At 40.1% G+C, this 17,573-nt stretch overlaps 1 protein-coding gene across 2 annotated transcripts in view; it reads right to left on the bottom strand.

Annotated features, from left to right (window-relative positions):
• LOC132767749 (ABC-type organic anion transporter ABCA8-like) overlaps window positions 1-17,573 on the bottom strand; it is a 93,695-nt gene that overhangs the window by 34,347 nt on the left and 41,775 nt on the right. For both annotated transcript variants that reach the window (XM_067464231.1, XM_067464232.1), the window contains exons 18-24: window positions 16,837-16,953; window positions 15,749-15,938; window positions 13,100-13,263; window positions 10,369-10,496; window positions 7,794-7,931; window positions 5,135-5,251; window positions 2,234-2,404 (exon numbers count right to left, since the gene is read on the bottom strand). In XM_067464231.1, coding sequence (XP_067320332.1) covers window positions 2,234-2,404; window positions 5,135-5,251; window positions 7,794-7,931; window positions 10,369-10,496; window positions 13,100-13,263; window positions 15,749-15,938; window positions 16,837-16,953 — 1,025 coding nt within the window. The remainder of the gene's footprint in view (window positions 1-2,233; window positions 2,405-5,134; window positions 5,252-7,793; window positions 7,932-10,368; window positions 10,497-13,099; window positions 13,264-15,748; window positions 15,939-16,836; window positions 16,954-17,573) is intronic.

Raw genomic sequence — 17,573 nt, 5'->3', positions numbered from 1 at the left:
GTCCGTAGACACCTCCAAGATCATGTGGCCGGCATGACTGCATGGAGCATCGTTACCTTCCCGCTGGAGTGGTACCTAGCCTGTTAGTGTTAGAAGGCCTCAGTGTAAGACAGGCCACCGTATGAGGAAGGCCTGGTATGAGAGAAGCCTCATGTGAGAAAGCTCCAGTGTGAAGGCTGCTGTGTGTAAAGCTACTGTGTATTTGTTTATTTGTGTTATGGAAACCTCTTTCTTGTAATAGTGCAACCATATTATTTTACTACAAAGAAAAGTCTCCTAAGGAAGAGATAACATTGGTCTGTATGGGTTTTTTTCTTCTTTTTATCACTTTTGGCTACTGGTGCTGGGTCATGCTGCTACTAATAAGTTACCCTGCTGTAAATTTATGGGGAGGGTATTTTGTTAATAAACCCACTCGCCCAACAATTAACACAGGTGTTTGATGCTCAGATCCTCCCTCTCCTACCTCTTTCCTTCTTGTTTTGACTCGAACGTAAGGCAGTTTTAAAAAAACACCCACAGAAACTGGAGAATCAAAGGCACATTTTTTCTTCACATAATTGAAGTCGAACATGACCCCCCCCCCCCCACAAGAGATGGTAACTTATAGTTTGCTAAGGGCAAGGACACCAGACTGGATAATAAGGGTTAAGCCTTGGTCAATTTGGTGTGTATCATTTGATCAAGGCTTTGTGCTCTATTTTCATATGTTTACAGCAGAAGGCAACCAATTTATTACTGAAAAACATGCCACAAAAGTATTTGAATTTTTCCATCTGAGGCACACCTGGGCTCCTGATGGTCTCCCATCTCACAAACAAGGGACTCTCTTTCCCCTTCATAGATATATTTCTCTTTATGGACCTTCCGATGAATAATATGAACTATGGACACTGGGGGAAGGTAGATGGGTTTACTCTCTGTATTATGATTTCTATATTTTCATATTTCCTCCTGTATTTCTATATTTCTCTTCATGTATTTGACCTTGCCCTGCCCCTTTTGCCCCCTTCCCCTCTCCTTGGGGGAAATCTATAAAGGAAGCTGCCCTGCCTCTGGAAAAGCAATCAGCGATCATGAAAAGACCCTTATCTTTGGACATTCTTTGCATGGACAATAGTAGAGAAAATCCTTTTGTTTTCGGAGTTGGACCACCATTAGGATTTCTGTTTGGCAGACCTTTTTAATCATAAACAATTGGGGGAATATGACCTTAGGAAAGTCCTCTTTTCCTCCAAGCCGTTTTTCTTTCAAATCTTTCCACCAGAGACATTCACAAAAGTTTCCCCTTTGTGCCCTATCTGATTGTAAGAGGAAGACTCGGATTAAGCCATTAATGCTTATTCTGGGCCCATCTTAGGACAATAAAGTGGCTTCTCTGGAAGGCCGATCCCCAGACTTGATAAGCCTAAGGACATTAAAACTCCATAATCTGCTCCAGAATGCACTGTCTCCCTTCATCCCGCCTCCCTCCCTTCTGATTCGCTGGAGCATCGAGGCAGCAGGAGCCTCCTGATAGGCTCTCGTGCCCCACGAAAGCCCTGTGATTGGCCCTGATGCATGGGGGGGGGGGCGGCGGCCAAGCCTCCTCCCAGCTGTTTGCGCGTCAGCCAATCCCCTTCGAGCAGGGCGGGAGGGGGGAGTGGAAATTTTGAAACTCACAACTCTGTATTTTCTATAAAATGGCCTTTACTTCTATAACCACATGCTCTGCTTGGCAAATGATTGCTGCTCTGCATCCTTTTCAGCTGAATTGCTAATAAACCTTGGTGGCACTTCCTTCCACTTGGTGAGACCTTTTACTGGGAATAATCAGGGATTGGGTGCTTCTCTCTGTCTCGCCAGGGTAACGAACTCTTCAAAGAGTCAGATTGGTCTCTGCCTCCTGGCAAAGACCCCTAAATTCCTCTTCTATAACATAATGTTACACTCTAAACAAAAATACGTGAAAAGAATTTTCAACCCAGTATGTATCCTTTATCTACAACAATGCAACTGTAGCAGTACAGCTAGTTGGTGTGATAAAGTCCAAAGTTGGCATATTTGTTTAGTACACAGACTGGTCCTTTGCTAGCTTCTCTGTTATTTAGCCCACTATCACTGCTGATTACCTCTTTTACATTAGAGTCCTGACTCTAACTTCTGTAGACCTGTGAGTGGTATTAGTTCAGGTTTGTAACAGGCATGAAATGTGCTGTCTGCTTTTTTGAAAATCATACTAAGCCAGACTTACCAAACAGGTAATCATGGTCATACGAAGATATGTAGCGAACACTTGTAACATCGAAGGCCAAAACACTAAGAGAAATACAATGCAAAGCAAGGGAATATCCACCAGAGCTTGTCCACACCAATATGCAGAAGGGAAAACTCCTGAAATCTGCAGCTGAGAGCAAGTTTTTATCTGGCAAAGAAAGTGACCACAAATAGTTATACTTTTCAATACCCATTCCATTGTAATGCATGTTCCATTTTAACATTCAATAAGTTGTATTAAGGCATAAATCAGAAATGCGGGGGGGGGGGGGGATGGCCACAGACTTCCACAACGTGAGATCACCATCATCTTCACCACTGTCACTACCACATACTATTTCAGATTTTTGCAATGGTTACATTATTGAGGATGGCCATGAATAACTGGACCTGGGTTTGGAATAGCATCCTGTTACAATGGTTTCAAGCTACAGGAAAGGAGATTCCATCTGAACATTAGGAAGAACTTCCTGACTATGAGAGCTGTTCAGCAGTGGAACTTTCTGCCCCGGAGTGTGGTGGAGGCTCCTTCTTTGGAAGCTTTTAAACAGAGGCTGGATGGCCATCTGTCAGGGGTGCTTTGAATGCAATTTTCCTGCTTCTTGGCAGCGGGTTGGACTGGATGGCCCATGAGGTCTCTTCCAACTCTAGGATTCTATGATTCTACAGGAATAGGACCTTCCACTGGAAGGGTTTCATTATACCCATAGGTATATTTATCACAAGACACTGAATTATAAAGTTGAGGTCGGTGCTTCCAACCAAAAGCCCTTCTTTAGCGTTACAACTAAATATGCCTGTGAGAGAAATATGACCAAGAGAAAGGCCTCTGCTGAAGTCTTAAGGTTCTAAATAAGCTCATATGAGAAAATGCATTTGGGTATAGCAATGTTACTGTGATGGCATGCCAGGGATTGAAGGAAAACTATATGTGTGTGCCTATTCCCCAGCGGCTATCAGTATACCCTTTATGTACTTTATTTATTTAAAATAAGACTCTAGAGACAAGATTAAAATTAACCAAATAAGTTTACTGGAACAAAGGCAAAGAGAATTTCAGTCAGAGCTCTTGAAAAGTGAATCAAAACAAAGCATTACAAAGACGCAGTTTGATTATTGAAATGATACAGAATTAGAATGGTGAAGTACAGAGCAAATAATAGTTATGGTGGTAAGTACATGTTATGATCTCTAAATGGTAAAAACAAACTATAATCTATTAGGTATATACAGGACTAGTGGTCTCCTGCCACGCGTTGCTGTGGCCCAGTCTGGTGATATGGAAAATAAAGTAATTAGAAAGTGCTGGTTTCCAATATATGTAATGTCTTTATGCTTGTGTGTAAACAGTATTTCTTGATGTTTCTTTGACAGATTCGTCTGGTTTGCCTACTCTGGAACATGCAACATACCATTGTCCTTCTTTAGGGGTCCCTTTCAAATCTATGATACTATATCTCTCTGTGTGTGAATCATATCTATCTATCTATCTATCTATCTATCTATCTATCTATATCTATGGCTGGATGGCTCTCTATCAGGAGAGCTTTGATTACATTTTCTTGCCCTGGTGAAGGGAGTTGGACTGGATGGCCTTAAGTATTTTCTGTTGGTCATTGAGGTTCTGTGTGGGAAGTTTGGCCCAATTCTCTCGTTGGTGTGGTTCAGAATGGTCTTTTATTGTAGCTGAACTATAAATCCAAGTAACTACAACTCCCAAATGTCAAGGTCTATTTTCCCCAAACTCCATCTGTGTTCGTATTTCGGTATATGGAATATTCGTGCCAAGTTTGGTCCAGATCCAACATTGTTTGAGTCCACAGTGCTCTCTGGATGTAGGTGAACTACAACTCCCAAACTCAAGGTCAATGCCCACCAAACGCTGCTAGAATTTTCTGTTGGTCATGGGAGGCCTGTGTGCCAAGTTTGGCTCAATTTCAACGTTCAGAATGCTCTTTGATTATAGGTGAACTATAAATCCCAGCAACTACAACTCCCAAATGACAAAATCATAATTTTTGAGTGATGGTCACTCCTTGTATAGTGAGATGTTTTGTTGCCAAATTTAGTGTGATTTCGTTAATTGGTTCTTTTGTTTTTAAGGTACTCATTATTATATATATAGATATGGTAACTAGGAGGTGTTTTTTTTTTTTTGTCGTGTCAAGAGCGACTTGAGAAACTACAAGTCACTTCTGGTGTGAGAGAATTGGTCGTCTGCAAGGATGTTGCCCAGGGGACGCCCGGATGAATTGATGTTTTTATCATCCTTGTGGGAGGCTTCTCTCATGTCCCTGCATGAGGAGCTGGAGCTGATAGAGGGAGCTCATCCGCTTCTCCCCAGATTTGAACTTGCGACCTGTTGGCTATAATTATGGTAATCTACGAAGTAAGTACAGCTATAATCTTTAAGGTATGTACAGAGCTATAGAAACTATAAGGTATGTACAACTCTAATCTTTAAGGCAAGTACAGGATATAGTCTCAAAGGTATGTACGTGCTTTAGGATGCCTGTTTTAGATTGCCAAGCCAGTGCAGACACTTTCTGGCCTAACTACTCTAAAGCTCTGCCAAAGAAAGATTGGAGGGGAAAAAATCTTTCCACCAAGCTCTGAGCCTGCAAGGCTAAAGCATCAGAGCCAGACCTCTAGGGGGATTTTAAGCTCCACCCCCAAAACTCAGCACAAATGAAACAGCCCACCTTCAGAGGAAGGAAAACTAGGCCAAGACTTCATAGTTACCATGGATGTTTTGGGTACTCCAATAAAGCATATATATATGTACCAGATACACATCAACTTAAGATCCCATCTTCATTGAAATCAGTGCAAAATTCATTGAAATGAAATGTATTCCATACTCATATAATAATTTTACCTTGTAGTCACGGATGCTTGCCATTGCAAAGTTTGGAGGAAAAGCTGGGAATAACAAAGCAGCTGCAAGAAAGTACCCTTCAGAAAAAAACCCCCAAAGTTCTTCATTAAAACCCTCCTGGGGAAGAAATCAGAAAAACATACCTTAAAATTTCTTGGTAAGATAGTTTATAGACATTGAGATAATTATAATTAATATGTGTGCTAGGAAGCCAGAGAAAAAACTGAGCATAAAATTCAAGATATAAGAAACATGGATAAACTCACCTATTTATTATCCAAAAAGAAGGGTATCTCAAAGGAAGAGACAGATTGGAAACAAGTGACAACATACTTAATGAAAGAAAAAAAATGAAAATATTTATTTAAAGAAGTGACAGAGATGGGCAAAACGAAAAGAGGGAGAGGAAAAAATTGAAATAAAAGGAAAGGAAAAGGAGGAACCTCACAGAAGTTACCGGGAAGTCAAATATTCTACTTTTGATACTCTTATCTGATTTTAATTCTATCTATCTATATTTTTCCTGTCTATTCACCACTTTTTAACTTCTTTTTCACTCCTTAATTTTGACCCCCCCCCCCCATGTCACTTCCGCCCTCCCTCGTCTTTGAGGGTCCCCAATCCCCTCTTCTTACTCTACATTTTTATTTCTTAATTTATCTGTATCTATATCTCTATATATCCATTTCTATCATAAGCTCTTTGATATTTTATCATAATCATGTAACCTTTGTTTTTAAAACAAATTAAGATTATTTATTTTTATGATGCGCGAAATACCAACTATTTCCGTTTTATGGTAGCTCTTGTTTTTTAAAAAATCTGAGATCAAACCAGATTAATTGGTTAACCCTAAATTAAAGCACATTAGCTTGTGTGCATCATGTAGACACACTAGGCTAATGCGAGAGCTACACTGTATTAAATGGTCCTGTAAATGTATCCTATGTCTACTTCCACAAATGGATTGAGAGAAGTGCCTTCACAGACAGACTGTTTGGGTGAATAGCCATAGAATTTTTTTTTTAAAAAAAACTTGTGGGTGTTATGATTAGGTGACAAGTTCAATATTAATTATAGTATTTGGGAGACAAATACAGGATGACCGAAAAGCCAAGTTGAACAATGTAAACATATGAGTGGTGGGGGGCGTATTAGAAATGTAATGTGATGCTGGCTGAGAACCAAAAATATGATATTGTTAGATGGTCAAAAAGGCTCTCAAGAGATTGGGTTATTAACTGGTACAATAATGTGTAGAGTGTGCCAGGATACCATTCAACCAACTGTCGATACATTCCAACACTGCAATTTCTGCCTACAGCCGAAAATCTCACCTAAAGCAGCTGGCAGTTTTTGGTAGCCTCCTATCCAAGCTCATCCAAAAATAATGGCTGACCCTGCTTGGTTTCCAATATTGAACAGATTCTGGTGCCTTCAGTATATTTAGGCCTATTTGATTCATCACTGCCCCCCACCCACCTCCAAGCAAAATTTGATGCGGGTTTTGTTGGTCCAGTGTTTTTATTAACTAAACACGAATAATTTTATCAATACAGAGATGTGAAGATAATGTTAAGTTGATATATTGGCTTCACTCCTAAAAATCACTAAGTGGGGTAAAACAAAAGGGGTGTTTTTCTAAATATAATTCTTTCTAACAACTAGGCTAATATCACTGTTCATTCAGGAAGAAGATGGTTTTAAAATACAGTCATTACTCTCTTTCAAATTATGAGTGTTGTTTGGAATGCTGATTTTCTTTGTACGCCAATCCTTCTTCAATGTTCATATACATCAGTGGTTCTCAACCGGGGGATCGGGATCCTGGGGGGTGGTGAGAGGGTGTCAGAGGGGTCGCCAAAGACCATCAGAAAACACAGTATTTTCTGCTGGTCATGGGGGTTCTATGTGGGAAGTTTGTTCCAATTCGGTCATTGGTGGGGTTCAGGATTTTCTTTGATTGTAGGTGAACTATAAATTCCAGCCACTACAACTCCAAAATGCCAAGTTCTATTTTCCCCAAACTTCATATTTTGGCATATTGAGTATCCGTGTCACGTTTGGTCCAGATCCATCATTATTTGAGTACACAGTGCTCTCTGGATGTAGGTGAACTACAACTCCAAAATTCAAGGTCAATGCCCACCCGCCAAATCCTTCCAGAATTTTCTGTTTGTCATGGGAGTTCTGTGTGCCAAGTTCGGTTCAACTCCCTCCTTGGTGGAGTTTAGAATCCTCTTTGCTTGCAGGTGAACTTTAAATCCCAGGAATCACAACTCCCAGGAATCACAACTCCCAGGAATCACAACTTTAAATCCCAGGAATCACAATGACAAAATGCACCACCACCACCACCCCCCCCCCCCCCCAGAACCCACCAGTATTCAAATTTGGATGTAGTGGGTATTTGTGCCAAATTTGGTCCAGTGAATGAAAATACATCCTGCATATCAGATATTTACATTACGATTCATAACAGTAGGAAAATTACAGTTATGAAGTAGCAACGAATGTTATGCTTGGGGGGTCATTACCACATGAGGAACTGTATTAAGGGGTCACGGCATTAGGAAGGTTGAGAAACACTGATATACATTGTTTAACAATAGTTCTACTCATGGCCCCACCCCCATCTTAGAAAAAGTACAAAACTTACTCTTAAAAGTGCATGATTCCACAATCGAATACGGGCAGTTGAATTTGACATTTTCAGAAAAGCATTGCTTATTATGTTGACAAGGACAGGATAGCAATTGATTACTTCCAAGTGACACATAATTGTGAACCTGTATTTCTGAAGCAAAGCAAGACATTAAAATCAGAAATGTAATGCGTCAGTGCAGGCAGTGTTAGAAAAGCAAGAGTCAATAACTAAAGCAATAACAAAGCTGCAGTGATTATCTAAACATTTATTTTATTTAATTATACAGCGTCCTTCAGTTTTGTGTACTTTTGTTACTGAGGAATGCTTTTGAGATGGTCCTCATCGAACTACCTTTGGTATGAAGTATTTCAAAGGAAATTATTTATTATAGGATTTCTGAAAAAGGAACCATATTCAACTAAGGAAGTGTTGCACTTAATGAGATAGACCTCCCAAGAGTGAAATTCAGGATTGCCATCCATGCTGGTAATTTTGCAGCCCTAGATTCGGGGATCTTCCATTACAAACTCTTATCTTCTGTCTTTTTGAAAGTAAAATTGCAAATTTGGCTCTGGACCATTGTTCAGTCTTCCAGGAGAATGGTTTACATTGCCTTTTAGCTGCATGGGATAGCATTCCTTTGCATTTCTCCAGGGTTGCTACAGACCCAGCAGCACCCTGGAAGTTAAACAGTATCAGAGTCTGGAAAGCCAGCCTGCAGGCCCTCTGCAGTTATTGGTTTAGAAAAGTATCTCTTTGGGTCTAGAGACCGCCCTTTTTCCTGAGATTGAGATCTCCATTTTGGAATCTCCCCTGCCTCCTTCAGTAGAGAAAAAAGCTTCAGATGTGCTGTTGGTCATACAGGTAGTTCTGAAAAAACCATTGTGAGTACAATTGAGTACAGTTGAGTAATTAAGATAGAGAAGCTAATTAAGTAATTGAGCAATTGAGAAATTGAGTTATTAAGAAAGGCAATTGAGATAAAGAGAAGCTTATTGAGATACTATAGTTATTGAGGAAAGCTATTGAGTTATTGAGAAATAGAGAGAAATAGTTATTGAGTACTATTGAGCATTACTTCATCTCCAAAGCTAACCTCCAAAGCAGCTCAGGGTTAGGGTGAAAGATCCCAGGATTTTTTCTACCATTTGGAGAAAAGTTACCTCAGTAATTGAAGGAAAAAGAAAGAAAGAACATCTCTATGGTTTCCCAAATTGACTGTTTGTGTTGTAACTTTATCAAGCTGTGCCAAGTCTGCCAAATATTGGAAATACTGGAAATAAATATTTTGTTGATATTCATATCTTGACTGGCATCAGTTGCTGAAAGTATTGAGTTATTGCTTCAAAGAAAGACCCCCAGCGGTTCACCCAGATAAAGAGAGAAGCACATCTTAGTTTTAATTTTACAGTGTCTGGGTGTGACGGCACAACCATCTCTATAAGGTTAGAGTGAATATCCCAAATGCCAAGAAACAATAATAAATTACATTCCTATAAAAGATTAAGAAGTAATATCAGGGAAAGCTTAAATAAACAAAGATAAATAAGATGTGACATTTGAAACTTACACGTACAACATATATAACAGGACTGGGGTTATTTATTTATTTTGTATCAAAAACATTGCATAAATAAATATAAAACTGATAAAAATAGAGGGAACACAAGCAGTTAAATAATTTTTGACCAAAAACAGGCAACAGCTACCGCATTGTCTGTAGCTTTAAGTAATTCTTCCTCTGTGCATGAGGCAGGGCATTGTGGACAAGCATACATATGTGGAGTTGTTTGTTCTGCTCCATAGTCGCACAAAGTGGAGGACTTTTCTAGGTAGTGTCATTTTGCCAGATTGTCTTTTGATCTGCCCACTCCACTTCTGAGTCTGTGCAAGGACTTACACATTGCCCATTCTTGGTTTGCCCTTGAAGGCAGACCCTCGTGAGGGGCCATCCATTTGGGATTTCCTGGTTTAGCTGCCCAGAGGAATACTCTTGCTGTTGCTGGGAGAACATTAAGTGGTTCTCATGAAGCTTTTTCTTGGTTTGAGTCTACTGGGAGGAGGTGATAGCCACACAATGGATGGCTTTCATAGTGTTCCACCTTATTTCTCTCACAGTTGGCAGCAACTTCCCATCGCACATCGGGGGTGGGGAGCAATACCACTAGCTTGTAGAGTTTATCAACAGGTTTAAAACATCCTGTGATTATTCTGCATGTTTTGTTCAGCGCTCTCCTGCTTCATGTGGACAGACTTGTGCCAAACAGGGTAGGCATACTTAGCAGTTGAGTAAGACAAGGCCAGGGCTGAAGTTTTTTCCAAGTTTCGCTACCCTATTGTTCAAGAGACCCCATCACAGTCAGCCCTACAAATTTTGCATCCATGGATTCAACCATCAGATCTTGACAATATGACCCCCCCCCCCCCCCAATTTAGGAAATACATTTTAAAAAGCAAAGTTTGATTTAGCAATTTTATACAAGGATCACATTTTGCCACATTGTAATATATAATGGGACTTTTTTGGGGGGAGGGAGTCATCTACTACATATTTTCTTCCAATAGAAGTACAATACTTAAAAGTTACCTTGTCTTCCGTGGCTACTTTTATGGCTCCATTGTGTACTAACTGGTCACTGATGTTACTGCCAGAGACTACATCCAGCGAGATATTCTGTTTCTTCACTGCATGGATAAAAGTGTCAATGTTTGCACCTGTGCCAAAGCAAAATGGTTTGGGAGAATGACTATGGACTATCACAAAACAAAACATAATTCAACATTTAAATAATGTTATGTGCACAAGACATTTCATGATGTGATAGTACTACAGCAAATGCTCTTCTGAAGTCATGAAGAAGGAGAGTCTCGGGGAAGGAGGGTATCACTCCAAATAAGAGGAAGTGTGCCCTTCCTTAGAAGAGATCCACCCATCAGAAAATAAACTGATAATCCTCCTACATTGAAGATACACATCCTGAAAGTGAATGGAGGATTCAAATAGTGAGGAAACAGCCTCAGCAGGTTTATGATAATTATATATGAAGAGAATTGTGAACTTGCAGATGAAATGAAAGCTGGATATGTCACATATTATATTATATTATATTATATTATATTATATTATATTATATTATATTTATTTGCGACGTTTGTACCCCACCCTTCTCACCCTGAAGAGGACTCAGGGTGGCCTTACAACAGACAGCGATTCAATGACATACTCATATATGTCTATAAAATAAACAAATACAATTAAAATCCAAGCAGTTAAAACATCAATTATTAAAAACATCAATTAAAATCATGCAATCCAAATCATAATCCAGGGCCATCCCATTTGTCAATCACATTCATTTGTCGTCACTTATTGTACTGCTCCAATTACTGGTCAAAGGCTTAATCCCAAAGCCATATCTTAAGTTTCTTTCCTGAAGGTCAAAAGAGAGGGTGCTAATCTGATTCCATTGGGGAGGGAGTTCCACAGATGAAGAGCCACCACTGAGAAGGCCCTGTCTCTCGTCCCCGCCAGTCACACTTACGAGGAGTGGTAGGACAGAGAGTACGGCTTCCCCTGACGATCTTACCCACCAAGGTGGATCATAAGAGGGAGATATGTTTGGACAGGTAAACTGGTCTGGAACCATTTAGGCATTTATAGGCTAAAACCAGCACTTTGAATTGTGCTTGGTAGCAGACTGGCAGTCATTGGAGTCGATGCAACAGGGGGGTTGTATGCTTCCTATACACTGCTCTGGTGACTGTTTGGAAGCTTCAAGTGGTCCAATGGGCGGCAGCCAGACTGAACAGTCTGGTCGTCACCCATTGGACCATTTGAAGCTTCCGAACAGTCTTCAAAGGCAACCCTATGTAGAACGCATTGCAGTAGTCTATTCAGAATGTAACAAGAGCATGGACCACAGTGGTCAAGTCTGACTTCCCAAGGTACGGGTGCAAGTGGTGAACAAGTTTTAATTGTGCAAAAGCTCCCCTCGCCACCACTGAGACCTGTGGCTTCAGGCTCAATGATGAATCCAGGAGAACTCCCAAGCTGTGAACCTGTGTCTTCAAGGGGAGTGTAACCACATCCAGCACAGGTTGTAACTCTATACCCTGTTCAGCCTTTCGACTGACCAGGAGTACCTCTGTCTTGTCTGGATTCAGTTTCAATTTTTCGCCCAGACTGTCACAGGTACCATCAGGTAGAAAGGACTAATAGAGCTTTAACAGCCAGGATGGGCAGGGGGCCCAGATGCATGTGGTTGCCCTCACTTCTTCAAGGATCTTGTCCACATCTTCAAGCTGCACCAATTGAAATGAATACATCAAAACTGGACAAGCAGGTGTTCATGTTACATCTTCAGAGACTGCTGTTAACATGGAGTCCAAGTCGGAACAGATCAGAGTTACTTTGTCCGTGAAGGAATGAGCAAATTCATCACAGCGAGCTGTCAAATGGTCAGAGATCCCATCTTGCGAGATGGTATTCAACAGCCCTCTGACCATTCAAAACACCTTGGCTGGACGGTTGTTAGAAGATGCAATGTTGGCCGCAATGAGAGATTTTCTTGCAGCCTTCACTGCCATAGCATATAGGCACATAGCTGTGTTCGGACTGACTTTCTGCAAGTTAAACACCACACACACTCTAATTCTGTCTACACATGCTTCATCACTGCCAGCAACTCATTAAACCAAGGAGCTGATTTAGCTCTGCTATGTGGGAGGGCATGTTCTGGAGCAATCATGTCTATTGCCCATGTCTATATCCCTATTCCAGAGAGTGACTAGAGCATCAACAGGATCATCTACCAAGGTGGCGGGAAATTCCCCAAGAGCCTAAACCTGATTAGGTGATGGTTGGTCCATGGCAACAGAGCAATGGTCAGCTCCTCCACACTACCACCTTCCTCCGATCCCTGGCAGAAAACCAAGTCTAGTGTGTGCCCAGCTCTGTGGGTATGACCAGATACTTGTTGGGAACACCCCTATGTTTGCCATGATGGCCATGAAGTCCTGTGTATTAGATATCCTACTGCCCTAATAAACAGTGCTGGAATAATTGCAACAATGATATGTACTTGTAAGGTCCTAGAAGACTCAAAGAAAGGACCTACAAAGCAGAATTTCCTGCAATGCTGTCTGTTCCATACACAGGGCTGGTTAGAAAGTAAAATATGTAATGTCCCAATGTGTGGATGAAGGAGCAGTGTCAGGATAGATGGGTTAGAACTACCAGGCATAATGCAGCATCCTTATCACCCCAGCATACTCTACCTCTTTGGAAAGAATACAATTTCCACCTTCTGTGCCTTTACCTGTATCATTAAGGATCAGAAGTCCAGAGGTTCCTGTAAAAAATTGCTTTCCTGGCTCAAAATAAAGTCCAGAATGAATCTCTGATTTATGTTGGGTAGACCAAATACCAACAGTAGTGTACTGAATGATAAAAGGTGCTAGTATAATTCCAATAAGAAGTAATCTGTAACAAAATAGAGACAGAAATTAAGTGCAGAAACCTTCAACCATCCAAAAGATATAGGGATGGAGGAATCAAACCTGTTTTGTCTGATCTTTTCAGATAGTGAGCGGAACTGAATGCTCTTTTTATTCTTTTAGTGTCCCAGTTTTTCCTCTCCTCCTTTCAACCTTCCCTTTCATCTCTGAATTGTTTCTACTTCTACAAAACAAGTTATTTATTATTATTATTATTATTATTATTATTATTATTATTATTATATTATTTGTGGTATTTGTATACTGCTCTTCTCAACCCCAAAGGGGACTCAGAGCAGTTCAAGTGCAAAGTGCAAAAGTCTTTTGCACTGAATTAACTCAACACGTGGGAGCAGAGAGAAACAGATTTTGGCCTTCCCAGTACTATCAATAAAAGCAAACTGCTACAGCCCATCTTAGCTTTGCAACAGAACAATCTGTGCTATTATTTGACCCTGAATGAAGGGAAGAGATCTGCCAATAAAGCAATGTTTTCATTGCGGAGATCCTAGCTGAATTAAAACATCCCTGGTAGCATGCAGAAGATATTATCTCAGTTTTACTTTTTTGCCAATCACTTCTAATATCCTTTTAAAAGGGTGTATATTGCAGAAAAGCTTTCTGGATTTGAAAATATTTGTTCTCCCTTCAGTTCTAATTTTTAATTCTTTTTCAGATTTGCAAAAACTTTACATTTTAAGGCTTAGTTTTAATGGTTTTCTTCTGAACATGGACACAGACAGCAAAACAAACACCTATGTTATCCTATGGCTGGAGTTACAGTTAAAAATATACCTGTTCCGACTTGCAAACAAATTCAACTTAAGAACAAACCTACAGACTTGGGGATTGCTTGTATTTCATTTAATGAGTTCGGTGGGTAAATGTGTATCTGATTATAATCTGAGACATTCTACAAAGTTGGGTTGCTGTGAGTTTTTTGGGCTGTATGGCCATGTTCCAGCAGCATTCTCTTCTGATGTTTCGCCTGCATCTGTGGCTTCAGAAGTTCTATTGGCAGTGAAGCACCTGTGGAATGTCCAGGGTGGGAGGAAGAACCCTTGCCTGTTAAAGCATGTAATTAGTAAGCTTGAATTAGCATTTGCGTAGCCATAGAATCATAGAATCATAGAATCAAAGAGTTGGAAGAGACCTCATGGGCCATCCAGTCCAACCCCCTGCCAAGAAGCAGGAATATTGCATTCAAATCACCCCTGACAGATGGCCATCCAGCCTCTGTTTAAAAGCTTCCAAAGAAGGAGCCTCCACCAAACTCCGAGGCAGAGAGTTCCACTGCTGAACGGCTCTCACAGTCAGGAAGTTCTTCCTCATGTTCAGATGGAATCTCCTCTCTTGTAGTTTGAAGCCATTGTTCCGCGTCCTAGTCTCCAAGGAAGCAGCTTGCTCCCTCCTCCCTGTGACTTCCTCTCACATATTTATACATGGCCATCATATCCCCTCTCAGCCTTCTCTTCTTCAGGCTAAACATGCCCAGCTCCTCTAGCCGCTCCTCATAGGGCTTGTTCTCCAGACCTTTTATCATTTTAATCGCTCTCCTCTGGACACATTCCAGCTTGTCAATATCTCTTCAATACCATGAAGTTTACAAAGTCAGAGTTAGAGTTAGTCTGGCCTTTATTGCCTGGAGGTATCCTCTGTTTGAGGTGTTAACTGGCCCTTGATTGACTGTTGTCTGGAGTTCCTGTTTCTGAGTGGTGTTCATTATTTACTGTGCTGGTTTTAGAGTTTTTTAAATACTGGTAGACAGATTTTGTTCATTGTCACGGTTTCCTCCTTTCTGTTGAAATTGTCCACATGGCCATACAGCCCAAAAAACTCACAGCAACCTAGTGATTCTGGCCATGAAAGCCTTTGGCAAGACATTCGAAAAAGTTGTTAGCATGCATCCTTTTGACAACCATGTTTTTTCCATCTATATCTTTCTTAATTAATGCCATTCCATTTATCTCCAACTTAAAAGTGTTGTACAGTATTTCCCTTCTGCTCATTCCTGTTTCCAAGGATAATCTCGTGAAGTAAGGCATTAGAGTGGGTTCTAGTTGGTTACATCAGTGGAAGATTGGATTTGACCAGATCTGTAATGTGTCTTGGGCAGAGGGGGAAGGGGGCAGGAGTTTTAGTAAAATCCATAGATCTAAGTACATCTGGTGAAGACATTCCATGTTACAATAATGTATTGTACCATACTATAATTATTCTTACTCATGCTACACACATACATTTTATATTTCTGTATTTGTTATTTTCCCCCAGACTTTTGAAATTCAGTGCATAAATCCCAAGGTTTCTCTAGTTAAAATAGTAGTTTTGTGTCTTCCTTCTCTTTAATAACTTTTTGCCCTATTGTAGCAGCTTGGACACAAACTTCTGACCAGTCTGTCGTGTGGCTCAGCCACACGTGTCCCCGTTTTCATTAAAATATATTTTAAAAGAGAAGATTTGGTACTCACAGCGTTGCCCAGACTTTGCCCTCACGCTTGAGGTTCAAAAAGTGCATTCTTCCTATGCCGCAAACTTGCCGTCTCCAGAGTGCCATGCCTCTAAGTGTTGCCTTTCCTGTGTCTGAGAGCAATGGCTCTTCTTGTCCCATTTCACCCCATTTTCCCCCTTCCACTTGCTCACCACGATGAGCTCCATAATCTAAGATAAATTTCAAAGTACAATATGAGGACTTTATAATCAGTCTAAGAAGAGTTTCCATGCATCTTGAGTATCTTGAATTCCAAAATCCAAAATGCTCCAAAATCCAAAAGTGTCCATGTCAGTGGCTAATGTAAATGATACCTTTGCATTACTGAATATACACAAATGTGGTTTTATTCACAAAATCATTTAAAAATATTATGCAAAACCTTCAGACTAGTTGTATATCTATATAAATAAAAATGTAATGTTCGTTTGTGGGATTAACATAACTCAAAAACCACTGGACGAATTGACACCAAATTTGGACACAATACATCTATCAGGCCAACAAGTGAACATCACTCATAAAAACACTGAAAAACACAGCAGAAGAGACTTAAAAAGCCAAAAATACATTTCAATGCATGTGCAAAACCACATATATATACACGAACACACATATACAAAGAACATATATACAGACTGGGCCACAGCAACGCATGGCAAGGGATGGATAGTCAAATATAAATGAATTTTGCATTTAAACTTGGATCCCATCTCCAAGATGGCTCCTTATATATGCATATGCAAATACAGGTGTTCCAAAAATTTTAAAAATCCAAAATAAAAAACACTTCTGGTCCCAAGCATTTTGGATAAGGGAGACTTAATCTAGATTGATCTTTTCCCTTCCCCTTTCATACCAAATTCGGTTCTCCTTCCTGTCTTCACTCCAGCAATCGTTTACACTCTTATTGAAATATTATTCCAAATCCCTTCCCCGGATGAGAAAAGAAGCGGTGAGTTCTGATAGTTCAAAGTAGTGTGTTCTCCATGTGTGTGTTCCCAAAGTCACATTTGTGCAAACGTAGCAGAAAATGACAAAAGGTGCATTATTCAAAACAAGAATTACCTTCATCAATTATTTCATTTCCTTCCAGCTTTAGAAAGACATCTTCCAGAGTGGTCATAGTGACCCCATAATGAGCAATGCCCAGGTTTGTCTGCTGATCCATGTCACAGAATAGACCTATATCAAAGGGAATTAAAAACACACATTATTTGCCTTTCTAAGGTTTTGATATGACTATAACAGCCCCCTTGGTTGCAATTTAAGAAAAGCAATGTTATAGGCAACGCTTGTTTCATACTTACAGTACATGTATTTTTTCAAAGTGCTTATTAAACAAATATATTAATTTATACCCCAACTTTCTTCTAAAAATTTAACTCAAAGTAATTAACAGTAAAGTAGGTGGGATGGGATGGGATGGGCTGGGCTGGATGGTGATCCAACCTAAGTTCACTGAGTAGAAAGACCCATAGTCTGAGAAAACTTCGAACCATTGTTTCATAAGGTAAAAACTTAACATAGTAGAACATAAAAAAAATAATATATTGACTGCCAAAGCTGTATTTTCTCCACAGTTGTGGCTAAAGCACACATGGGGTCATTGCTGCTGCTGAAGTGTTAACTAAGGAAAAACCCGAAGACCCCAGGCCAAAATTATGTCCCTAGAAATGTTTCTGTGCCCTTCTAGATCCTATTGTGAGATTTTATGGTGTGTTTCCAGCCCAAGTACAGTCAAAACAAAGGGCTCACTATTATCCATTGTTTCAGGTATCCATCAGGGTGGAGGTGAACTGGAA

The sequence above is a fragment of the Anolis sagrei genome, chromosome 2, assembly GCF_037176765.1.
Source record: "Anolis sagrei isolate rAnoSag1 chromosome 2, rAnoSag1.mat, whole genome shotgun sequence".
Lineage (NCBI taxonomy): Eukaryota > Metazoa > Chordata > Lepidosauria > Squamata > Dactyloidae > Anolis > Anolis sagrei.
The sequence above is the reverse complement of the archived record's forward strand: the minus strand, read 5'-3'. Positions and strand labels throughout refer to the sequence as shown.